Below are 26,598 nucleotides of genomic sequence, written 5' to 3' on the forward strand. Positions count from 1 at the left end.
TATTATCCCTCTCCACTGGAAGTCCATTATTTAATAATTTTATTGCCCTTACTAAGAATCAGTTATTAAATGAATTAAGAAACCAGTTACCTTCCTTATTACCACTTTGGAAGTTTTAAAGACCTAGTACCAGGAAACTAATATAGGATATTTTGAAAATCATTGCCTTAGAGCAAAAGATCTAAGCCTTGCCCCTGTATTATATAAAAGATGCAAAAAAAATATACATCACTCTTTCCGTAAAGCTTTATTTTCTGACAATACAAGTAACAAATCTTCATAATTTTACTGTTGTTATTTTCCTTTAAGAGGCTTTACCATAAAAATAAAGAAATGATAACTTGATAACTTCCAACTTAACAGAACACATGTAAAGACATTGCGCTCTGTCCTCACTCCCATTCTATTAAAAAAGATGAAACAACACCCTTGTGAAACTATGGTAAAGCACAAATAAGGCAATTATGATTAACATTGAAAGTATGGTCAGTCAGATACCAATCAGGTTTTAATCCATAACCACAAACAGGAGAGAGAAATAGGGGAGAGACTGGGTATCAAAAATTCCTTTTTATTTTAATCATTCACTTAAGCCAGGAAATGTAACCTTATAAAGTGGTGGATAACAGATCCTGATCAATATACTGTGTATCTGATTATTTGTCTCTAATTCATCCACTATATTTATGCTTTAATTGCCTACTAAATTCAGATGCTGCAATAGGAATGTGGTTTAATGTAACTTACCATTCGCAGATTTTGTGTAGTTCTTGTTTCAACAGCTCTTAGTAACTCTCTAAATCTACCAACTCCTCTCGTCAAGTTCCTGTATATAAACATAGAATTTGACAGTATTCCAACTTGGATGTAGTAACACCTTAATATATTTACTCGATAAATTTGTTAAAATCCATGCTATCTTTTTTTTTCCCTGCATATTGGCATCGCCTTTCTGTGAGAGAGAGAGAGAGAGATATATTCATTTACCTGGGAAACCCACCACTGATTATTATAACAACATTCCCTGCCAGTTTATTGGAAAAATAAAACAGAATGAAACAAAAATACTCCCCCCAAAAACCCCAACATTTTCATGATCAGTAGATAGGTCAAGAGAAAGCAAGGAAAAGTGTAAGAAATGACTACCCCAAAAAGGGAAAAAACTAAACCAAAGTTTGTCTCGCTACTACAATGGTTTTAATTTTCAATTACATGAGGCTTTAAAGTATAAACTTTGAAAAAAACCCCAAACATTCCATTTTAGCTGCTTCTTGATACCTTGAAATAGGGAAATAAAAAAGGAGTAAATCTTGTAATCCTCAGTGAAAATACGGTAAAATTTTAAACTCCTTTCAGAGAGGAAAGAGCGCACACAAAGCAAGGGCACTGTGTGGCCAGAAGAGGACTGGGGGATCAGCGTTCTGTTCTTGACTCCAGCTGGCTTTTGGTGTGGCTTCTGCTACTCTAGTTTCTCTGTCTGTGCTTCTTCCACTTCTGCTGCCTGAACAGCTTTTGCAAAAAGATTCAAGACTGTCAGAGAGGAGGCATCAGCCATACTAACAATTTTAGCAGATCTTTCTTCTCAAACAATAGATTATTTTGAATGGTCTTATAGCTTTATCTTTTTCTCATCACTATGTCAGTTATCTCAGCTATCTGGTTTTTTATTGCATTTATAAAATATTCTCAACTGCTTTTATTAATACAGTTTGTCTTTGAAGTGGTGAAGGACTGGATTGGCTTTTTGGCTGAGCTGAACAACTGAATTCTGCAACCTTAACTCATAACATAGGACATACATTTCACTACTTGAAGTTTAGTTGCAAACCAAAATTATTTGATCAAAAGCATGTTTTGTTTTAAATCATTGCTGTTATGTCATATAGTTGTATTATCTTAAGATGTGATTTTATGGGCAAGTTGCATAACATTTACCTAACAGGCTCAAAAGAGAAAAGAAATATTACATATTGTGTAAGCTTTTTGTAAGTAAAAGCACTATTGCACTGCACTATAAAGCTGATGTTGAAATTGCCTTCTTTATTTTGATGTCTTTATTTATAAATATATTTAAAATACCAATCTTCTGAATTGCAACTATGTAGAAATTCAGAAAAGTCAGCATTTTTACACAGATACTTTCTTTAAATTTTGTTGCAGAATATCTGAAAATAGAGTGCTTGATGCAAGAGATCTTGCTACAGAACTGCAGAACTCTTATCACTTTACCTAGAGACCTGCTCATCTATTTTACTCTTCAGATTACATGACAGAGGTCATCTCTATTCTGTTTTATATAATAAAGGATTATCAGCATATTTCAGAAACTTTAGTCTCCAGCACAGACAGATATCTTTCACTAGCACAAGTTCACCTTCTAAAATACTTTTATATAAAAGCTCATTTAAAAAGAACTAGCATTTCCAACTAACAAAACCTGTATAAGCAGGTTGAAAGTTATGTCAGTCAGTCACCCAGATGGTTAAAAAGAAATAATCACCAGTCACACAAGAAATAATAATTGTTTGTAAAATGTCCATTACAGCACAGCTTGACCACAGAGTGACCAGTTAGTTAGTACATATTAAAGAAAATTTACCTTGTGAAAGATTTTATTTCTTTATATATTTCATACAGACAGGTCTGTTAAGAGCTAATTAATATTACATCAACTCCAGATACAAATGAAGTAAGCACAGAAAGTCAGTAGGTCAAATTTTAAGGAAACCTCTGAACTCAATGGAAGTTGGATACCTTCAGCACCTTTGGAAAGCCAAAATACATACCATTCAATAATACCACATGCCAAATATTTTAGAGAGCCAAAACCAGACCACTGGAATCCCAGCTTTAAGTTCTCTGCTCTAAGTGCTTATTTCCCATGAATGGAGCTTTCTCTCAAGGACTGTATTGCAAAGTCACAGATGCGTCCTCATAACAAGATTTAAAAAAACAGACAGACTTGCCAAAAAACTGAACTGTTCCCTGCAAAACTGTCAAAAAAGAGCAAGAACTTGTCAGCTTGAAACACTAATTGCCCAGTACAGATGAAACATACACTATGTAGTAGAACTTCAAATCACAATAATTTAAATCTTTATGAAATATTAAGAATTAGCTTTTTCTTCCATATAAAGTTTATGTCTTTTGATGTGTTACAAGAACAAAAAAAAAAGAAAAAGAAAAAGTATGCAACTTTTAAGTCCTTAAGAACTTCATGATAGGTTGTTATTAGTTACCTATTACATTTTTATAAGCATCTGCAAGGGACTGAAACTTGTGACTGAAGTTCTACTGTATCATGGAAAAAGCCGTAAGACTGTACAAGGAAAACCAACCAACCAACCTTAAAATACAGAATTAGGTTTTGCTTCATAAAGCATTTAACAATGATCCACTGCACAAGTGAACACAAACACAATACAAATTTGTCAAGCACCTTCTACATGAAGTATACTAAAAAAGAAAAATACACTTCAAAACTACAATCTAAATCACCCAAAAATTGAGTTAAATGCTTTGAGAGACAAGTAATGAAGCAAAATATACCATGAACAATATGGTAGATCACACCACACTGCTTTTAGCAAAGTACATTTCCTGTATTTGTTAACAGTTTGTAACATTGGGGAGAAGAAGGTGGCAGCTATTCAGGCACAGATTTTTCCTACCTAGCCGAGGAAGCACACAACTTTTACCTGCTTTTCACTACGATGTGCCTTCATGTTAGCAGTTCCACTCGTGCTGATTGAATGCCAGAGCAAAAGGTCAGGCTAACTTAGAAAACAATGTCCCACAGTGTCTGTAAACGACTTTGAGATCCCTTCCGTTCTCAAGACAAGGAATTTTAAGGTACATGAATGTGCAACTCAGAGCTGACACATTTTCAGTAGTTTCAGAGATGACTAAGAGAGCCCAGAGATAGACACTGCTAGTTACGTATGTGTGTGTTTATATCACTGCCTCCCATCAGAACATGCTTGAGTCAAGCCCTTTGAACTGCATCTTCTTAGCTTTTAAAGACTAATTAAAATGTTTGCTTGCTTTAAATCTTCAAGAAAAAAAAATACCTTAACTCTTTAGTAGTACTATACAAGTCAAAGACTGAGAAGCAGGATTTAAAGGTACAATCTACAAGTCTATATGGATTGATGTCCTTAGGGCTAATTTGCATCCTTGTGGCTACATATTTGCACCCTAAACCCCAACAATTTATGTTAGAACCTAATTAATTATTCTGATGCAAGATCAACTTTTATGCTCCTTTGAAAACTTCAGGCAGTATTTCTGTTTAGAATAATTAAAATATTTTAACTGCATCTATGCAAAGGTGCTCACTCCTAAACAGAGAGATCAATAACTGCAGATATGATATAAGGAAAGTGCAGGAAGAAAATTAAGGGGCAGTAAGGACAGACTTTCAATGCAGGGTCAGAAAACCTGAATATAAGCATTTAGGCCAGCAGTAGCAAACTTTTGGCACAAACACATTTGTCACCACCACCACCAAGAAGTCTCTTGGTTTTAAAAAGCATGTTTGGCATCAGACAACACAGTGGCATTAGTGGTCCAGATAAACCTCATACCCCAAATACTTCTTATCTTTGTGTTTTCAAACACAAAAAAACCCTAGAAAAGAATGAAACTGGTCAATGAGAATCAGTCTGTATTTGAACGATGTTAGGATAAAAAACCAAACACTATTCCTTATAACAAAGGGAGTGAGATCTAATCATGATATACTCAAAACAGGCTACAAAAGAAAAGTTTTAAATTTAACCTCAGAAAGGTTGATAAGATTAATTTACTTTGTATTTACAGCATATTTTTGATAATATCCTCTCTATTAGTGTGAGAACAGCAACCCCCCAAATATTTAGTTTAACATTGCCTTTTATAGATTAAGGATGGAATTAGAATAAATTTTTGCTTAGTGAACTTAGACCAAACCCCACCTGCTCTGCAATTTGGTGGCTAAATTGTTTGTACTTCTCCCATTTAAGAGAGAAAAGCATATCCAGAGCCATGCCAGTGAACAGGCTATGTTACTTATACTAGCCTATTACCTCATTACTGAGGCTTACTATATCTCATTTTAAAAATATTAATGTTTTAAAAGGAGAAAAACCAAGAACAATGAGATCTAGATCACTTCATCAAAGTGATGAAACAGAAATTGCTTTTGGAATTGAGCCCACTTCCCAAAAGTGTGTTCTCTCTCCTCTCTTTCTCTCTATATTTACATATAGAAAAAGAAATGCAATGTTTGGAAACTCATTGGTACATTTTAAGTTTTAAAGTTGGGGTTTTTCTCCCAAGAATTCAAATAGCAAAGAAGAGAAAGGTATTTGTTTTAAAGAGGAGGAGTAAGGGCAGGCAAAACTCCTGATATGCATGCCAATCAGAACAGCAGCATTTCAGTAACTTCAGTATAACTGACATGTTTACAAAAAACCATAACAATTATTTAAATCCACATACTCTAGCTAATAACTTTCAGCCAATTAAGAGTAATTTATACAGTATTAAGACAAGAAATTATTTTACATTGAATCAAGTTACTACATAAGCAAAAAGCAAGAAATGTGACAAATGGAGAGATTAACTCTTTAGCAGTAACAGAACAACATCCTAATACTGAGGCATGCCATTCGCCACACTAATTTATTTATATAGCCCTACAAAGATGAGTTTTAAAAAAATAAAATTTAAAAGGACTGGAATTCTATGGCTTTCTGCAATAACTTTATTAAAGGTCTGACCAAATGGACTATGCTAAGTCTTCTGCACAAGCGATGATGTGTCAGATGGTTGTGACTAATGTATGTGCCTGTTTTCCCCTCGGGTTGGAGGAGGGATGACACACGACACGTCATTTTATCCACAATTAGAAAAATGATGGCTCCAATGCAATCCAAGTCACCTCAAGCAAATCCTGGTAAGGTTTATATCTCTATCTCCAAAAGGCTACACAGTTGCAACTTCAGACAGTTCTGTTTTCCCTCTCAGGTTTCCTTCTCCCTTTCATACTTACACTTTGAATATTCTCACGATACTGTATAATTTCCACAAAACATTGATTATCACTGGGTATTACTACTTTCTAAATTACATGTAGAAAATACTTTATTTCCTGCCAGAATCTAAACTACTGTTTTTTTAACAACACATTTAAAAAAAAACAACCCGCATCATGATGCATTTCTCGTTTTACGCATTGTTAACTCATGCAGAACGAAAAATCCCAGGTATCTCAATTCACTACAGAAGATCATGTTTGCTTGATGTTGAAGGTTCTTGATTGATGTTTGGGCTTATAAATGAAACATCTTCAGTGTGCCATTACAGCTACACAAGCCTAAGTATTTGAAACAGCCCAATCACACATCAATTCTTGCATTCGTGCATTCAAAATGAAAACACTTACTGCCTAGACTGCAGTTCCACTGGTAGCTAAGTCTACCTAATGGTTCCCTACTGAAAGAGGAAGGTCTCCTTCTCCCCATTCTCTCCTCTTAGTGTTAGTTCCCATTTCCACCGTTCTTCCTTCTTCGCATCTTCCTACTCTCACTTGCATGGGCCTATCTCTTTTCTCCCAGCCACATCAGCCATTATCACACCTTCCAGTGAAGCAATCCATCTCACTAAAAGGACAGAAAGCTATAATTTCTTTGCAGTTTGTTTTCTGCTGAGCCAAATAAGTAACTGAACCAGAAAAAATCAAACAAGAAAACCACATGCCAGGAGTGCAGGTATAGGGAAGACGAGAGCAGGTAACTCCACTTTACAGTGTTGGGATGCTGAACATCCTGTTTACTACTTGTCTTGACACCACCACCTCAGCTCCTCCTCAGAATGTTCTTTCATGTAAGTGTATATATACAACACACCATATACATGTATATGTGCTGTGTGGTGTGGTCGACACGCTGGAGGGAAGGGATGCCATCCAGAGGGACCTTGACAGGCTGGAGAGGTGGGCCCATGTGAACCGCATGAAGTCCAACAAGGCAAAGTGCAAGGTCCTGCACGTGGGTCAGCACAATCCCAAGCACGACTATAGGCTGGGCAAGGAATGGATTGAAAGCAGCCCCGAGGAGAAGGACTTGGGGGTATTGACTGATGAGAAGCTCAACATGAGCCGGCAGTGTGCGCTTGCAGCCCAGAAAGCCAACCGTGTCCCAGGCTGCATCAAAAGAGGCGTGACCAGCAGGTCGAGGGAGGTGATCCTGCCCCTCTACTCCACTCTTGTGAGACCCCACCTGGAGTACTGCGTCCAGCTCTGGGGGCCCCAGTACAGGAGAGACATGGAGCTGTTGGAGCGAGTCCAGAGGAGGGCCACAAAGCTGATCAGAGGGCTGGAGCACCTCTCCTATGAGGACAGGCTGAGAGAGTTGGGGCTGTTCAGCCTGGAGAAGAGAAGGCTCCAGGGAGATCTAATTGCGGCTTACCAGTACCTGAAGTGGCCTACAGGAAAGATGGTGAGGGACTGTTTATCAGGGAGTGTAGTGGCAGGACAAGGGGTAATGGGTTTAAGCTGAAGGAGGGTCGATTTAGATTAGGTGTTAGAAAGAAATTCTTTACTGTTAGAGTGGTGAGGCACTGGAACAGGTTGCCCAGAGAGGCTGTGGAGGCCCCATCCCTGGAAGTGTTCAAGGCCAGGTTGGATGAGGCTTTGGACAACGTGGTCTAGTGGAGGGTGTCCCTGCCCGTAGCAGGGGGGTTGGAACTAGATGATCTTTTGAGGTCCCTTCCAACCCAAACCATTCTATGATTCTATGATATATGTGTGTGTGTTTATGCTAATTACCAGATTCGACTATTAAGGCACAAAGACTAGATTCACAAAAGGACTTCTGCAGTCACTGGAGCCAGAGTGCATTAGAAGCCTTGCCTTTACCTCCTATTATTTTGCAACTTTCTTCTTTCGAGCAGAGATCTAGTCAGAGGAAGAAATAGGGGTAGATTAAGAAGGTGCCAAAGAAAATCATAAACAAAAAAAGCCCATTCTTGAATTCACAAGAGAAAAGTGCTAAATGTGCCAGAAAGTTTTACTAAGGAAATAAGTTATCAGAGGGAATAAAGCAAATAGAATTTACTCTGGTAAATATTTAATATTGTATTACACATCAGTCAAATTGTATGGTCATAAAATTTATGGAGTTATTTTATCTACATTTAAAAGAAAATATAAAAACTCCTACAGAACTGGAAGGAAAAATGTGCAGCACCAACAGTGATTTTGTCTAGAATACCAAACTGAAGACGTAGGAGGCCACTTAGTTTAATATCAGGCACGATAAAAGCATGGAGAACTTCAGCAGAGTGACCAACATAGGCATGTTTTTACAACCTGTCTTGGAGATTCAAAGGTCAGAAATTAGCAGCAGAAACCATAAAGGAAGCATATTCTGATAAGATTCAAGATTTTAAGTGGCAACAAAACAGCTGGGATGCATCAATGAAAGCATAACATTTGACAGAACCCAAAGAGCTAATCTGAAGTGACAGATCAAGTATTCGTCTGATCAACGACAAATCCCTCCCAGTGGCAACACTGAAGAAGAGAAAGGGTGAGAGGAATATAGAACCATCCTTGCAAAGAAAGCAAACTAGGGACAACACCTATGAAGTATTAAGCCAAGTTGTGAAGCAGGGATTCACTGACACTGTATGCCTGCCACTGACCATGCCCAACTCTCTTGGAGAGGGATTCCTTATGACCAGCATGAAGTCAGTGAAGTGATTCAAGTGTTTCCTCAAGTCCAATATAAAAGCCAAAGAATTATATATTGGGCAGCAGTGTGAAAACAGCAGTAAAATACAAAAAATGCAAAAATGCAAAAAATGATAGTGAAAATGAACCAGGAGAGGGAGAAGAAAAAAAAAATTAAAAGAAAAAAAAAGAAACAAACCAAGAGGTTATCAAACCTCTGCTGATTTTCTAACTCTCTTGGTAACCCTGGAGATGTTTAAATTTGAAGCTACTGCTTCTGGTTAGCTAGAGATATTAAAATCGGAAGAACATGCATAGATTTCCACTACGTCAAGTTGTTTATGTGCCATTTATTCATCAGTATAATTAATAAGAGTTTTGTCCTTTTATTGCCAACTCTTGTATTTGCTATCAGGCTGTTTTACTACAACAAAGTAGAATGGAGGACAGGATTTCCTTTCCTCTTTTACACACAATGGCAATTCTGAAAACATTTACTAAGCTGTGTTTTATTTTGATATTCTTCAAATTAATCATGAACCAATGTTCAATGTAACTGAATACATTAACTTGGGGAAAGGGAGAGAGCCAAAACTCTCCAAATTCATACTACATTCAACACACAAAACATGAGTTGTATCTACAAACAGGGACAAGACCTTCTGGAAAGACAAGCATGTGCAAATACTTCAAAAAATACAAGCAGAATAATTATTAGTAATCATCTTTCATTATACTCTTCCTCTGTTCATTTATTGTGGGTAAGAATTCATGCAGCATTCCTAAGCATGAGGCTTACAGCAAACTCACCTTAATGCTTAGCAAATCATTTTTTCCTATTATCATAAAGAAATCTAGCACAAATTAATCCTCCTACCTGCTAATTTCCTCCTTTTGAAGTTAACAGGGTCAATTAACATTTTTGCAGTTAAAACTGGCAGCTTCCATCATTTTTAATCAGTTCAAAAACATGATTTCAATATGAATAAAGAACCCATGTAATTAGTAACCAGTAATTCAAAATACTGAAAAGCTCTATGTTAAACTATTACTAAAGCTGTAACAGAAATTGCCAAATGCTGCATTCATAGAAGGAAATCTTTCTCTTGGTGAAAATAACTATCATCCAAGTACAGCAACTAACTGTCCTTCAGAGAAAAATCAGTATTAACAGAAAGAAACTCGAAAGACTTAATTAGTTGTAGGTTACTGCAGCTCACATTCAGATTTTCTATCTATAACTTCACAATGGAATCTTATTTTAAACTCTTGAAGACACAATTCTGAGCAGTAAACATACAACAAGGATTGAAAGAGAAAGCGTTCTTCATGGATTATTTTATCTGAATATCTGAGGGAATAATAATTTCCTCTCACATTCAAATATATTCTGGTTTTTTCAATGAAAACTAACAGAGTAAGAACAGTATCTTAAGGGTGAGGAAAGCATTTGATATGACAGATATCAAAGTATCCTGTGAAAACTCATTTTTGCTAGCAGTCACAAAACAGTGATTTTTGTCTCTATCTTGAATATATTCTGCCTTAGTTTCCTACGCACACAAACATGAAAGCAGTTATCTCCAGGACAAAGTTGTTTTGAAAAACTGCAACAGAAGTAATTTCCAGATTACTTTCCAATACAGTGGTGATATGTCACATATAAAGAATCTGATGCTTCATTTCATCTTACTTTCTATTCTTTAGTAAATGATCAATTTGTTTTGAGACTAACGGAGGATATGCAACAAGATCTCAACAGATTCAGAGAGTTGACAGGCAGCTAGCGCTGTATTCTAATACAGTGTCTTGATGTGCATTTATATCAAGCATTAACCGAAGTCCTTCTCTTATGGATTTCATCACTGTAAAATTTCCATCTGTGAGCATGGTATAGGTATATACGTGCAACAGAAGCACTTATGGATTGGCTTCTATCTGCTCTCCCTCACTTACTAATATGAGAGCTATATTCCTATGCTATTCCTATTTATGCTATGGGGGAAAAACAGATAAAAGAAATAACTTCTACATAGATAAGTCCTACACATGAGTAAGGATTTGGGGATTTTTTGTTGTTCTTGTCAAATATTTTGTAAACCAATAACAATCAACTATGTGCGGAAAAACTGGTTGAGTTTTTTGGTTTGTTTTTTGGGGGGTTAATTTTCTACTGAGGAAAAGCCAGTCTGTGAGAAACAACTTCATGGAGAAGACTGGGAAGGTCTTGCTTCACTGCCGCTCTGCCAGCACTGGTAATGGCACCATGAGGAGTACAGATCTGGACCAGGTTTCTCAGGCTTTAATTCAGCTTGTGAACCATGACGGAGATTAGACCAAATTGCAGTCTGGATCCTGGACTCTGACAGCGCAATATCCTTGGAGAGGGTGTGAAATGTAAGAGAAGCCACAAAAAAGAGCTCTGAAAGCTAGCTAAGACTGGTTTTCACATGATCACCACCTGATTTTAGACTCCAACCAGAAAGCTCTTTTGCCTTCAGAGTACAAACTTCCAGAATATTTCTGAACACTATTACCTCAAAAATAAAAACCATTTACAATTTGAGTGTCTTGTTTATCTTACAACATGAATACAAAGCAAAGATTAGGACAGAAGGATTACTGGGTACAGAAACTGCTGTCCCTTTTCTTTCAGGGGCATTTTACTTGAAAATAGCTACGTTAAAGTACTAATGTCAAAGTTCCTCTGCTATTAGCCATTCTTGGAACAACATCAAGACTTTGAACTCCTTCAGTTTGAAATTACAAAGCAACTACTAGACTAAATGGAAGTTGTGTAATCAGCCTGAAAGACACTTAAAGTTACATATTTCAGAATGTTTTTTAAAAAGCACATAAACCCTACTTAAAGTTTTAGAACAGCTTCTTCAACTTCTTTATCATTCATTTCCAAGCTGAAATGTTCCTCTGCTCCCAAGTGAAAATTGGGTATGTAGTTTGATTCTTTACAAAAATTCTGTATACTTTGGAAGGAAACATTAATTTCAGATTTGTGTCTTAATAGAGCACTAAAATAACATTCTTCTATTCAGACTATTGCCACTTTTTTTTTTTTTTTTTTTTTTAGATAATTGCTTTTCCATGTATTTTGAAAATGCCAGCACTTACCAGTCTGGCTAAGTTAGGTTTCAAACACTTTCTAGTTTTTCATACAAGATAATGCATACCTGAAAGATAAGTCACTTAATCCTCTACAAAAACTTGACTTCTTGGTTTAAAAGAAAATCTCTGTACAGTTAGTGAACAAAGGGAAAATTTAACGTGGATCAACCGGCTTTCTGTGTAGGCAGCAATACTCCCTACATTACTGCTAAAATTATGCTCTTCCAGCTAGTATATAAGTTACCTTATTTTATTTTCTAGTTTGTAACTGACACATGCACAAAAATGTTGCCTCTGATTCTGGTGGAAGAAGTGTAATTAAAAGCAGTGATTACCCGACTGACTCCTAGATATAGCAAAAAAACCCCACTCCATAGCAAAAGGGCTTCAGACAAATTAAATTCTCTAGCAGATTTTGAGATGTTTATTAATACTTATTGGAGTGGAACTGAAGTCTAAAAAACCCACCAAAAAATCCATATCATTTATCCATAAACATCTACTCAGATCTTTAAGCATGCTCTAAAACATAAATTACTATAGCCACCATGCTGTAACAGGACAACATTTGAACCAACTCAAATCAATGCCATGCTGTAGTTTGGTGAAAGGAACTTTTAATTCAGATTCAACTCTTCTGCGTGTCAGCCTCACTTCATGAACATACACAAAACAGAGACTCCACTGCATTGCAATATGAATAGCAGATTTAATCTGCCTGTGAAAACAGACAGGCACGCTTTTCCTCTTCCCCTTCTCCCCCATCACTCACAAGCAGTTATTCCCTGCCTCCTCCTCAGGATTGAAGCCCTTTTTAACATCCACAGCTTCAGTTGCAAAAAAAGATTATTTCAAAGAAATGTTTCCATTTCTAAACTGCCTATATTAAAGATATCTACATTTCCTCTTCTTGAAAATGTTCATACAATCTTCACAATTTTAGATTAAATTCAAATTTGAAGTATGTTGCAAAGCTTAATGGAACGATCTTGAATCTAATTTCTATAAACCTAACATCAGGAGAGATGACAAATTTCAAAACCACATGAAGCATCCTTAAAATAAATGTGTTAAAAAGCTTGCTATAAATCTGTCACTATTACAAAAGTATATATTTAAAGTTCTGTTCAGTTCTGGTAAACCCAAGTTAAAATTAAAAGAAAAAGGAAGGGACCCACAAAAGCAGCAACATAACTAGCAGCCTGGAACAATGGCCATATTAGGAAATCTTGAAAGAATTGGGATTGACTCTAAATTAAGAAAGGAAACTAAAGGACATAATGGCAGGAATATGTAAAATAATGATTGGCACAGAGCTATTTTTCCTAACACCTTGCTTCCTCTCGTACCACCAAAAAAAAGTAGCACTGGCCAATGAAATTGGAAGAAGAAATTTAAAATTACAATATATAATGTGTTAATTAGCTTGTAAACTGCAAGTGACTATTGTACTCAAGACTGCAAAAAAGATTACATGTTTATGTAGGAGTTAACAAGAACACCATCAGCTTCCCTGTGAAGGATTAAAGTGTACATGGAATACAACCAACCTTTCAAAGTTCACACCAGACCAACTGATACGGCCTAGGAAAAACACTTCTATGGACTGGATGTTCCTTAATAACCCACTACACAACTTTTTGTTGGGTAGATTTTTGTTTTCTTAATTAAATCTTGAACTGCTACGTCTATTGCTGATTGCTTTTGGGCACAACATGTCAGAATGAAATGGTCCATTTCCATTCCTGGCCTTCAATCAAAACTCTTCAAAATGTGGAATTTTTAGCTTATTCTTACAACGATTGCCATTGGGATTCTTTCAATACATGTATTTTATTTATCTTTTGTGCAGGCATGAAAACAGATATTTTATTTTTAGCTCTGGTAAATGAAAAAGAAATTAACTTTCAGAACATTCCATTCCTCTTGCAATTAAATGACAAAAACAGAAATAAAATGTAACTCTCAGATCACGTGTTATTGTAGCACTACTTCATTACTTTAAGAATGAGATTTCAAAAGCTTAGTGATCATTTCCATGCTGAAATCCCTCAATGGTTTGAAAACTTGGACAGCCTTTTGTCACCCCACCATCAGTACATTAAAATCTCGAACTCTTTACAGACACTGCATGATTTCCCTTCACCTCCTGTTTATGTATTCGAAAGAATAAGCAGCATTTTTGGTACAAAACAGTAGTCTTATCAAGAGTTCCAATATTTCAATCAAACCACATTTTCCTAGTGAAATAAGAAGCCCTGCAAATAAATTTTTAACCTATGGGATTTCAACAACAAATGTCAGAAATGTACTTATAAACCATTTGTGCCAAGTTTTGAAGCTCTTAAAAATGGAGAGTTGTATTCATTTTTCACTTTCTGTAATATCGGAATTTATTTTTAGGCTTTAAGGGAAGCCTTATTTAAAATAAATTATAGAGGATCTCCCATGCAGAATCTAAAAGGATCTATAGAGCAGGTACAATGGAGATTGTATACTTGTATACATACTGTTGATCTTCATGCACATTTATCCTGCAGCATAATGTTAAAATAAGTGATAACTGAAGAGATTTGGAAAAAAATTACAAAATCAAAATTATAAAAATCAAGAGTTTCAATACCTTGTCAATCACTTTCTAACAGTGTCTAGTAATAAAGTAAAAGAAATTTTAAATAATTAAAGTTTATGGTATTTAAGTTCTCACATTTAGTAAGTAAAAATTAAAATGCTTTCTGTTTAATATATTTTGATTAAATGATTTTACAATATGTAAATAAATACAATATGGGCAGCCTTACTATTTCAATCAAAACTGTTACTACATTATTAATAAGAAACTTCATGATTACACAATCCACAATTGCTAAAAATGATGATGCCCAGTTAGATCACAAATACAAAACCTAAACAAAAAAACAAGCACAAAAAAAGGAGAATCAAACCTTACCCATTCTTGAAATATAAAACATGTGCTCTCTGAAGTCCCGTTTCCAAGAAAAACCCAAGTTCTTGTTCATGTGCAGTGGGCCCTGGCTTAGGGCTTCTGTTTTGTATATTGGCATTAATTATCTAGGAGAACAACCCAATTTAGAAATAACTTAATTTGCATTACATCAACATTAAAAACGCTCTCTCAAAATGGGGAGCTATCAGCTTTCATTTGCCTTCATGTTCACCACACATAGTCTACCAGCCACTAAAAGACAGGAACAAAACAAACAAACATAAAAACCCAAAGCAATAAAGCTCAGAAAATAAAAATGTATATGTATGTAAAAAACAGAATTACTTTTCTTTCCCCTTCCTTTTGCTTGTGTGTCCCTAACTGTATCTAATAACCCCTTCCAAGACAATTGCTTGTAAACAATAGGTCTGAAAAAGAGGGTCAGAGGTTGATATTGCTAGCTTGCTTCATTGTGATAGTATTCACAAGCCATAGAGCCCCAAGTGTATTGTATCTTGTCCAGACATATCTCAAATAAAATGCAGTAGTATGTAACTCTTAGAAACAAAGGGTACCACAGATTTTCTTTTCTTTAAAAAAAAGTATTTATAACACTTGAAGAGTTTCTGCTAAGTGGTAAGAAACAGAAGACAAAGTTAATGGTGTAAATGAAAATGAGAGGAGGAAATAAAAGACCCTATGTATCCCTTCAAATTCAGATAAAGCCTGAAGTTTTTAAATCATGAAGTGTTATGCTCTTTACAAATAAAAAGCCTAACTTTAACTTTCCATAATTCATAATCTATAAATTATAAATAGGCGAAAAAAGAAAACAGTAACTTGCCTAATACTCTGCAGAACTGTTTGTAGGTTATATTTTGTCTACCATTAAGAACCTCAGATATATCAGCTTTCATCAATAAAAACAGGTATCCTACATATCTAGTACCTCAGGTTTTTGTCTCTCTTTCCACTCATACGTAATATGAAAAGTAGAGCAACTCTGGAGTCCAGATGCAGATGTAGACAACTATCTCTTTAGGAAAAAATATCCAAGTACTTTTAACAGTAACTGTAGTTTCATACATACAGTGAGTAATATATTAATGAGACAACATGACAAATGGGCTATCAAGTCCGAGAACATTATCCTGATCCAATTTATAGAACTATTAAGATTTATCTCAAGTGCATCTACATTTTAAAATCATATGTTTATCTGGCTATCATATCTGGTGATTTTTTTCATTGTCCCAGGATTGTGCCTATTAGTTGAAGCAAACACACTTTCAGTTACTATTCTGGACACCCCACTGATACGTCAAGTGTCTTGCTGACAGGTACAACGTTATTTCAGAATTCTACCTTCAAGTAGTTTTATAAAGAGGATTTAAAAGCAATTAAGTTATTGGCTCCAAATAAACATCAATAAGATTAATCTTCCATCTTCATAGCTTCATTTTGAAATGAATTTTTTAAGAATTATTTGAAAAGCTAGTAAGTATATAAAGTACATATTCTTACATGTGTGTGTGAAAGACACTATAATCCCATGTTCATAAATGAACTACCATAGGGTAACAGAGGCCACAGATCGGCTTCTTGAATATGCATAGTAGTTCAGAGGAGCTCTGTCCCTTTTTAGACTACTAACACTATTTTCTAAGAGATCAGAATGAGAGAACAGTCAGAAGGACAGCTACCAGACATCCATTAAGGTACACCAATTTATTGGCCAATTGTAAGCGTGCACTGAAGTCCTAAGAAAACAAATATTAGATATCTTTTAGTTGAGTTACCAAAATGTAGGTAAGATGAGCCATGCAATTCTTCAATTAAGCAAATCATCCCAGCTTACCCGTTCTATCTCCTGAAGGTACAGGAGAGCAATATCCCCAGCCTTCTCATAGCACGTAACAATCTCTTGTTCACGGTCCACATGGAGGTTGCTAGCCGAAGAAGAAATTGGCAACTTCTCAAGACAGAGACCTAAGAAAAAAGAAAAAAAAAAAAGAAAAAAAAAACCAACCTTCAAATGAAGCACTAAAAACTGATGTTATATAATACTATACCCAAAAAATAGTCCAGGCTAAGCCCCTTTGATCAGGAGAAGAAACAAAGAAAAAAAAAATACTAAAAACTTATGAAGGTATGGTACTCTGATACAGACGCTAATAAATATATAAATAATAGTGACTCCTCCTTAGTAATTATAAAACCAGAAGCACTAATTTTTTTAAAGCAATTTTGATTTAAAAGACATGACAGTCTACCACAAAAGTGCTTAGTGTCTTTCTGTATCAGTTTTAAATTACTGAATACATCTTCGTTTTTCCAGAGTGATCACAAAAACCAAGGCAGGGTAGAGAAAGGCACTCAAGGTAATACTAAACTTAGTAACTGTGCAAGGCAGAAGCACCTATGAAAACAAATATATTTGCAAAAAAATAAGAGGTTAGGAAGTGTAATTTTTTTTAATTTAAATTTAGTAAGAGGTATCTCGTTCTCATCAAGGCACAGAACTCTTGCCGTCTTAGGACTTTATTAGACTTATCCAACAAATACATTATCTGGTGCTTTGAAGGGAAAAAAAAAAGTCTTTGCTTGCCTAAAATAAAAACCCAACAACTCTTACTAATTAATGCTATCTCTTACACAAGCCACTTCTATTAGTTATTTTTGAGATAATTAGACAAAACAGCTGGAAAGGACCTCAAGAACACTAATCCATCTATCTGACCGAGCAATCAACCAATCCCAGACACTTGTCTAACCTGTTCTTAAAGACCTCTGACAATAGGGATGCCTTGGCCTTCCTATGCAAATTATTACAGAGCTCAACTATTCTCACAATTAGCAATTTTTCCTAATGTCTACATCTCCCTAACTACATTAATTACTACTTCTTCACAGAGAGATTATTCCTTTCTTTACAAAATATTTTTTCAATGTTTATCTAGAGATAGAGATGCTTGCAACAAAGAATGTCAATTCTCACTCATTTCTCTTTTCATGCTTCCTTGACAGCTGATCATTTTTATCTCCTCTGGCCACTCTCCAAGCGGTTACCTCTCTCAACTCACTGTGCCAGAACTGAATCCACAGCTCCACTTGAGCCTCAATGACACTGAGCAGAGTAGATGAAAGGCTTCCTGGTTTTGATATAGGATACTTTTGAAAAAATAATAGTTAAAAAAAAAAAAATCAGCAGAACTATAATACCTGCTCTGACATATTAGTAAAACATTGTCTTCTGTTTATGATCTGCCACAGATCACTAGATCATATTCTGCAAGCCAAATGCCTCTTCAGTTACTCTATCTCATATTTATTTGAATAATTATTTGTATTTGAAGTACAGCAATTTCCATGCTTTTAAGAGATTTATTTCAGGTCATTCTTCCAGCTTGTCAGCAGTAAATGCTGATCCTAAAGTGCCTTCAACTGCTCCCACATTAACATAATTCATAATTTAAATGACTGTATTCTCAATTCATCATCCAAGGTTTTGAGAATCTACTGCTGGAGAAACTAAAACCAAAACCAACAACAAAACACATAGCTATATATTGGGCAGATGCCTGTCAAATGCCAGGTAGTATAAAATCCCAGCTTAGAGAATAGCTTGTCAAAAGATATCTGTCAATCAATACTGTAAGGTGGGGACAGTTTGTTTCATTGGAATTACAAGTTTTCTTACTAAAACAACTTGGAAGACACAGCCATGGAATCTGGAGTTTATTTATTGATAAACTCAAACTATACAATATTTGCAATTTCCAGATTCTTTTAAAACATCTATTAAGTTTCAGTGCCTCCCTGCAGAAGTATAACTCATCTGTATAGAAAACTATCAAGCTATATTTCTGGCTTGAGGGGATGCCTTAAGTCTGTATCAGTTTGTTGACCACCTTTACCCCCCAATTCACCCTTTTACCAGTACAACAACATATTTCCTACAGCTCTATTTGCTAGCTATACATCCAATTAAGACAAAATCCTGCCTCCATTACTAGCTGCTCTGCTAAAGAGAAAATAAAATTCAATATACTTTTCAAAAACCTACATATTCCTAAAGTGCAGCAAACAGACAAGTAGTCTGTCTCTTAAAAACCTGCCAAACCTGAGTACAACAGACACTGGACTCTTCCCTAAAAATTAACTATATTTGAAAATAGCCTGGAGTAGCCTACGCTAACTGCTTTCTTTCAATTTTTCAATCAAATAGCAAACAGCAAATATCTGAGAGGGTTTTTTTGCTAACTATAAGTCACAGACCCAAAAGCACCGTAGAAAAAGGTCAGTTATCCTACTACTGCAGCAGGCTTGAATGGACTCTCTGATAAGAAGATCTAAATGTAAGGCTGATGCTGGATAGAAAGTCTGCCGTGTCCTACACAAACACAAACGCGGACTCAGAGGCGACCATAAAATACAATAAATGAGCTGCAATAAAAACGTCAAATGACTGAAAGCATCAGATAGTTGGTAAGCGGATCACTCCTCCCTAGCCCTTCTTTCCCAGGACATGCACAGCCAGTGCCCCACAGTAATCCTCCACTACATGAAACATATTACTCAACTGGCTATTTGTAGATTTGACTTGGATTTATTATTTCTATTTTTATACTTTATGGCCACAAATATAATCTTTTTAATCTGAAAAACTCACTATAAGAACATTCTCTCATTCTAGCTGAGAATTTTCTTTAAGACATGAAAGCACCTTAGTGCTCTGCCAGAAACTTTCAGTAATGCACAAGGGAAGTACAAAATTCTAAGTGTCCTTTGATGAAGTATATAATACTATTTCTTAGGGTAACTTTATTATACAACTAGTAACTTTATTATACAACTAGTAGTCATTGTATTTTTTCTGGTATGTTTATTACAACCCAGGAAAGTATGTATATTTTAAGCATGCAATGCTTTGAAGCAGGAAGTTCATTTGGAGAACTATCCTGAAATGACCACTTAACAGGATGGTTTGGGCACTTTATTTGTTTTGATGACTCAAGGAATAATTACAATTCAGTACTGTATTAAAAATGAAAATGTATCAACTAGAAGAAAAACCCTGAATAAATTATGATTTCTGTAACAGGTTAAAATTACAGTCCCTCCAGACTACTCGTTTAATTTTTTTCTTAAATACAGATGAAATTTAAGAAATAATGTATTAAATTACATAAAAGTATTATTTAATTTTAAATAGATATGAATAGCAACATAGCAATAATAACCACATAATATACTGCCCATTTCTTCGTAAGAATACTGAGAGATGATAAAAGTTAATTTAAATAGGGATTATTATATTAGGCCCTTGAAAAAAGAATAAGCAAGTGGTAACATGCAAGAATTGAGAAACATGTAAATTTCTAAGAAATCCATATCACCCTAAATTATCTGCTGAAGACTTTTGCTTATATTCAGACAGGTCAGTTCTCCCCTTCATGATTGTTCCCACACCTGCCAGGTGCTATTCTCTGCTATTCTCCCTCAAAAGGGCAGGAATTTCTTTAACTGTTTATAAATTTTGAGACATTGGGAAAAGAGGTACTTGTTACTGCTACAAAATATTATTGCATTTGTTGCAAAGGTCATAGCTATTGGTTTATTTAACTTGTATTGGTTATATTGTTTTATTCAGCATTCAAGAATATCATGTCAATTGGTATCACAAGTTGACTTTGATATTCATGGCTTTTAAGTTTAAGCCCTTCCAGTCAAAATCACCTTCAAATAAAAGCTTCCAACAAACCAGGTCAGTTATATTTTGGGAAGACACTTCTCTCATACATATCTAGTCCTGATATCAAGCAAGATGACTCCCGAGGGAAAAGAAAGTGAGAAGCAGTGAAATGAATACGAGTCCGTACTAGCTAAGCTTACATGTTTTGCAAAGTAACTCTAAAATTGCTTCTCAAAAGAGCAGAACAGCAACAAACAGTATTTGGACAAGAAAAGAGAATGCCTGATATTTAAATTACATGATAACTTGCAAAGGTTTTCTTTAAATCTTCAAAAACTTTATAAACTATCTGTATTTTGTAAAAGATTCAGAAAGCAAACAGTAGAGTTTTATCACTTATTCCAAGTGGCATTCTTGCGTCCATGGTCTCAAATCAGTGGCCAAAGTTATGGCAAGTAAACTATTTCATTTTTCACAAATACAAGAGCAGACCGGCCCTACCACCACATATACACTCACTGACCACTACCCATAAAAGAGGGGTCCTCAGTACGAACAAGTAATAAACTAATAATTTTTAAGAAGTCCCTGTGCAACACATTTGCTTATTCTTAGATAACCAACCATTTTTATGTTAAGGACAATGACAGTAATTACTTTTCATTTACAAACCACTTTAAAAACAAACAAACAAACAAACAAACAAAACAACAAAACCCAGACATATAAGTTCTGTAGGAAAACTGATTAACTAACGCTCCCACTTCATTATACAGAGTAAACCAAAAATTACTCTTAAGGTCAAAAGGGAGTCCCCACAGTTCAGATCTTTACCAAGTACTCCTACCACTCCGACCACTACTGAGACCATTAAAAAAAACCCAAAACAAAAGGCCAAGAAAAGCCTATCACATTTACTGCATTGTATATCCAAGAATTTTCCAAGATGCCAGGCAGTAAGTACCTTGTCTGTATAAGTGCTATTAAATTTTAGAAGCCACAAATAACGGATCTTATGGTTTATCTACTGTTTTCAGTAGATATGCCAAAGGAAATAGGAAAATGGTGAAAGACTACTTTATACTCAAGTAAATAAACATGCTTTTGCAAGAGAGGAAGAGTCATTAATAAACTAAGATTTCTGGGTTTGCTTCCTGTTTTCCTTAAATGGACACATAAAATCCAAGTGTGTTTTAGCGTACAGCACTTACTCTTCCCTATATCATATGCAAAGAAATGGCTAAATGTTCCAATGCCGTAAACACAAATAACCCCATTTATCGCCTTTTAAAGAAACTTCATATTTAGCTTAGTCTATATAATTGTTTGTTCTAAATATATGGCAAACATTTAGTAGTCATTTTAAAAGAGGAACTTAAACAATCTAGAGTTACTGCTGTCAAAGAACTGCCACAGTTTACTTCTGAACTTAGAACAAACCCAGCTAATCTCACTGAAGGGAAGGACTTATTTCTGCAAGTCCTCAAATCAAAGATTGCTTGCAGAGGATTTTTTAGGAATTAAAGCACGAATTTTTTTCCTCTTCAATTCCCTACTTGTAATTTTAAGGTAATTATTATAAAGAAAAAGAGAAAAAGTAAGAATAGAGAGTAGGGAAATATATTTATAATAAATTACCTCTTACTTTCCAGTTACTGCAGGTAAACCGTCTTAGTAGGAACTGCCTATTTCTTTAAACAATCTCAGGAAACACAAACAATTCACTTCTCTGATTTTTCAAGTACCTTGTATTGCTCATTCCCCAAATGCCAAGACACAGACAAAAAGTCTCCAACAACTGTCAGGATGCTAGTTTCATACCCAATTAGCTTTCCAGAAAATGTATCAGAAAGGTCAATAACCCTTCTCTCAGCGTACTTGATTTTAAGGGAAGCTGCTCTGGCTAGCCACTCTTTTAAACACAGACCACTTAAGAGAATTAATTCCATTCTAGATGAAACCCAGAGCAACATAAGCACAGCTTTCCAGAGTTGAAGACAGCATTTCATCACATGTGCTCATACTGCAATGTCATTTCATTAGCATGGCTTTACTAATACCATAGTCACGCTAGTGCTTCTAAGTGTCTTGAAGTTTCTCAAAGTTAAAAAGAAAAAAACAAAAAACCCAAACAAACAGGAACACATCTCTTTTCTGAAGTGGACACCTACTTATTAACCCAAGCAGTCAATAAAACCGTAACTGTATTTGAGGATTTCTTGTAATATCATCTGAGATAACTGTCATGAAACAATTGGTCACAGTTTTCCTACAAATGTAATGACATTCAAATCTTTGCATTTTCTTAAAACCACAAAGTAGACTTTTAAATTACTTTTAAACAGAAGAGATCAGTATTTTCACAGATGCATTTGTTTCTTACAAACCATGTGCCAGCCAATTGTTGCTTTACAGTACAGCCCTTTGACAGACAAGCAACTTCTGGAGAAGCTGAAAGAGTTCAAACTAGAGATAAAAGCCAGGAAAAGGACTGATAATTGTGGTAGATCTTGGAGCAAGTGAATCTCTGATGAACTCTCTCCAAAGCAGATGGAGCAGTCATCAAGGAAGCTGTTCGCTCAGGAGAAAGGAGATTGTTCAACTATGGAATTTATACTGAATTGTTTTGCTATATATTGTCAGGATTGCAATTCTCTGAGGAAAAAAGACCAGGCTTCACTGTGACACTGGTTCTTCCTGTGACATGAGAAAAAAGGCCAGAATCACTAACTTTAATTTTGGCCCAACATTTTCTCCCTCTCCTCACTGTGCCAAAGGCAAGATTCTGAAGATATACTAGAGATTCTGAAGAAACTAAGAAAAACACACCACCAAAATGCGCAAGTCCTAAAGAAGTCTATTTTAATAAGAAGCAAATTATTTTCATTCAGTGTTTGGATTTCAAATACCAGAGCTAAAAGTAGCACTGAGGAAAGCAGGACAAACCCCTGGGTTCCCTCCCAGTCCCTGCTCCAGCAGGGCAGAAATCATAAAAATAGACTGGGGGAAAGACAAGCTTTAACAGACAAAGTTTGAAGTACGTATGGCACAGGCTTCCTAGCCACGGTCTGCAAACTGCCTGCTGACGGGCTGCAACATTTGCACGGCCATATGGGAAGAGGGAACTTAAGGCAGTTGAGTTCTTGACCCATTGCCTAATGAGGCTAGAGATCCCTAGCATAATTACTAAACCAGCTTTCATTTAGCATTCTTCCATGAGGAGCTGCTTGGTGTCTGCTGACACAGGCTAGCAGCGCACAAGGTCTCATTACAATCGTATATGATTAAAGTTAAGTGCGGCATCTTTTGCGAAGTGCAAAGTAGCAATTCACATGCACCTGACACTTCCACTGAACCTAATGAGTATTTCCATGTTTCTGTAAATAGAACTAATTAATAGCCAATCATTTAACTTGGTAAATGCAACATTAAATTTGAATACGGGTCAGCAGCAGTAAAGACAGTCTCACCTTACTCAACATACATCATCTAAATATAAACACAGTTATTTGAACAGGCAATATGAGACGCAAAACGGCCTGCAGCAATAAGGCTACAATCCTGCAATGTCACAGTCTAACTTACATATGACATCCCTCACATACTTAACGAGAATTTGTTACTGTAATACAACACAGCCATCTTGACAGATACCTGCAGTAGTCTACTAACCTAGTACACTATAGTAAATATAAACACAATTTATTTACTAAAATCAAGTTTACAAAGTTGCAGAATTTAAATGTCAGGCCTGTAAATTGTTATGCTCATCTGTAAGCATTTGTAGAAAGATTTACTAATTTGTAATGCCAAGTATTATAAATTCATTTTTCAATTGCATCTTTTGACTTATGCAGCAGTATCCGAATCAGATTACCTAAGATTTCAATAAGCTTACTTCCCAGTTAAATATACACTTGTTATTTCAGAGTTACTGACAACTTGCACCTCCCCAAATTAACACCTCGATATCCCACTGTGTATGCATCTCATCTCTGCTTCCATAAGCAAACAAAAATTGCTTAGAAACACAGGAGATATTGCCACACACAGCATTTGAATAATGCCTAAGTGTGCTTTCCAGTATATTACCTCATTCACAGACTGCTGAAAACTTGCAGAAACTTAATTGTCCTGTTCCCAGAGGCCATATCCCTAGGAGACTATTAGCTTCAGCCATTATTAAAATGGATTCTAAATATATGCTTCTATAAGGTAACAGCATATACATATGTTTTTCTGGTTGGTTTTGTAAAAGAAGGGTGTAGGAGAAGTTGGAGCTAGCTACACAAGCCTAACTTGGAAAAGTCATACAGTCTTTAATTCCTTCTTTATGGATTCATGTAACTCATCTTATTTCAATTCTTCCTAAGTTAAGATCTTCCTCAGAATTGAGCATTGCATTAAACTGACCCAGTAATGAAACTAAACAAATGGATACTAAAGAGACAAAATTAACCTCTTATAACAAGGGAACCTGCTCCGCTTATTGGAAGGTCATTCCTAAGCACATACTTAAATATGAAATACGTAATACAGCCAGGAATGTGCAAAACTCCTCTACATTTTACTTTGAATCAATACTTGCCACCACAATCTCAAGACTGTCCTTCACTCCTCCTCCCCCCATCCAGACTCATTTCTTAGCTTTGTTCTTGCTGCATGAGACAGTTCTAACAACAGACAGCAATGCCTAATTTACATCGGTGGCAGAAGGAAAAAAAAAATCTGCTTTTTTCTGTACTGCTGCTTAAAACTTCATATTAAATGTATAATCCAGTCCTGTGACCTACTATCTTAAATGCTACTACAAAAGAAGAAAAGGCAACAGATTCAGGGAGATGGCTCCAGCAACATTCATACGCCTGCTTTCAGGCTAACACTTTGCCACAATGGAGTCATGCAAACCTGCCCATCTCCTCAACAATGTCTTTCCTATAAGCCCATTTTTCTTTTCCTCATCACACCCTCTTGAAATAAGCTAGCACCTCCAACCATAGACATCTTGCTACAGAAAAATGTTTTATCAGATGCTTTTCCTCTGCTCTCATGTCAAATGTAATTACAAGCAGACAGGGAAAAACTAAACAACAGATCCAAATAGTATTTGCAAAAACATGAAAATACTCAAGTGGTCCATTGATTTGAAAAGTTCCATCTTTTCATTTCTATGTTTTATATGACATTTAAAAATTATGATTTTATTAATACTCCAACTATCTCACACAACACCTTCTACATACACATACAGAGTCATTACTCAGAAGCACAGCATCAAAATCAGCTCTTTCCTTAAAGTAAAGAAAACACTAGATCTAATCCAGAACCGGATTCTACAGGCACACACAGACACACAAAAATATCCGTGTAAAGTCAAAGAGTATGCCTGTCCACAAAGTTAACAACATAAAAGACAACCGTTCTCCACTACACTTCTGTTTTTAACTTGTCAATTTGAGGAAATGGTGAAGAAAGGCAGGAAAATATCAGAACGATGCTACATTCCATGTACCATGTGGTAGTTACCTCCTCACAACTTTTACAAGAGGGCTATCTAAACAATGATGAGTCCTGACCCATGCTAATCAAGTTTCTGAGGCTTTGCCTCATGCATATTCACAGGGCTAGTCCACTCTCTGCTGTTTTAATGGATACAGAAGCAGATAACTTTTCATTAGATCACTCTCGTATCTTCTTCTAGTCAAGATAAAGTATAAAACATCACCACGAGCAGCTGCTTTTGTTGCTAGAAGCCAGGAAAAAAAACCCAAACCAAACAACTTCTCCTGTTCCTTGAATTTCTTTCCAAAGCTTTTTTTTTTCCCCCCCTCACCATTATAAACAACTGCCCATGAGCTTTTTGGTCCGATGAAATACAGCAGTTCCTTTATCACCACATTAACAATTTTGAACATTTTTCCTAGGACAAGCAACAGACAGGAAGCACTTTCCAGCACTGCTCGGGCACTGAGGCCTCGTGATTCCCCGCACATCACAGGCTGGCAAAGAGCCGCATGTAAAGGAAACAGAAAAGATTTCAAAGGTAATTTGATGGGATTTTTCTCAGAATTTTGTTGACATTTTACAATGCTGCATTTTGACAAATCTATTCAGAAG

General features: G+C 35.7%; 1 protein-coding gene across 7 annotated transcripts in view; it reads right to left on the reverse strand.

Annotated features, from left to right (window-relative positions):
* TTC7B (tetratricopeptide repeat domain 7B) overlaps positions 1–26,598 on the reverse strand; it is a 151,915-nt gene that overhangs the window by 95,812 nt on the left and 29,505 nt on the right. For 6 of the 7 annotated variants that reach the window (XM_054827195.1, XM_054827193.1, XM_054827199.1 and 3 more), the window contains 3 exons: positions 16,645–16,775; positions 14,790–14,911; positions 748–826 (listed from right to left, as the gene is read on the reverse strand). In XM_054827195.1, the coding sequence (XP_054683170.1) occupies positions 748–826; positions 14,790–14,911; positions 16,645–16,775 (332 nt within the window). Of the gene's footprint in view, positions 1–747; positions 827–14,789; positions 14,912–16,644; positions 16,776–26,598 lie in introns of those variants that run through there. The other variant, XM_054827200.1, reaches the window with a different exon arrangement.

This window comes from Grus americana, chromosome 5, assembly GCF_028858705.1.
Source record: "Grus americana isolate bGruAme1 chromosome 5, bGruAme1.mat, whole genome shotgun sequence".
Taxonomy (NCBI): Eukaryota; Metazoa; Chordata; class Aves; order Gruiformes; family Gruidae; genus Grus; species Grus americana.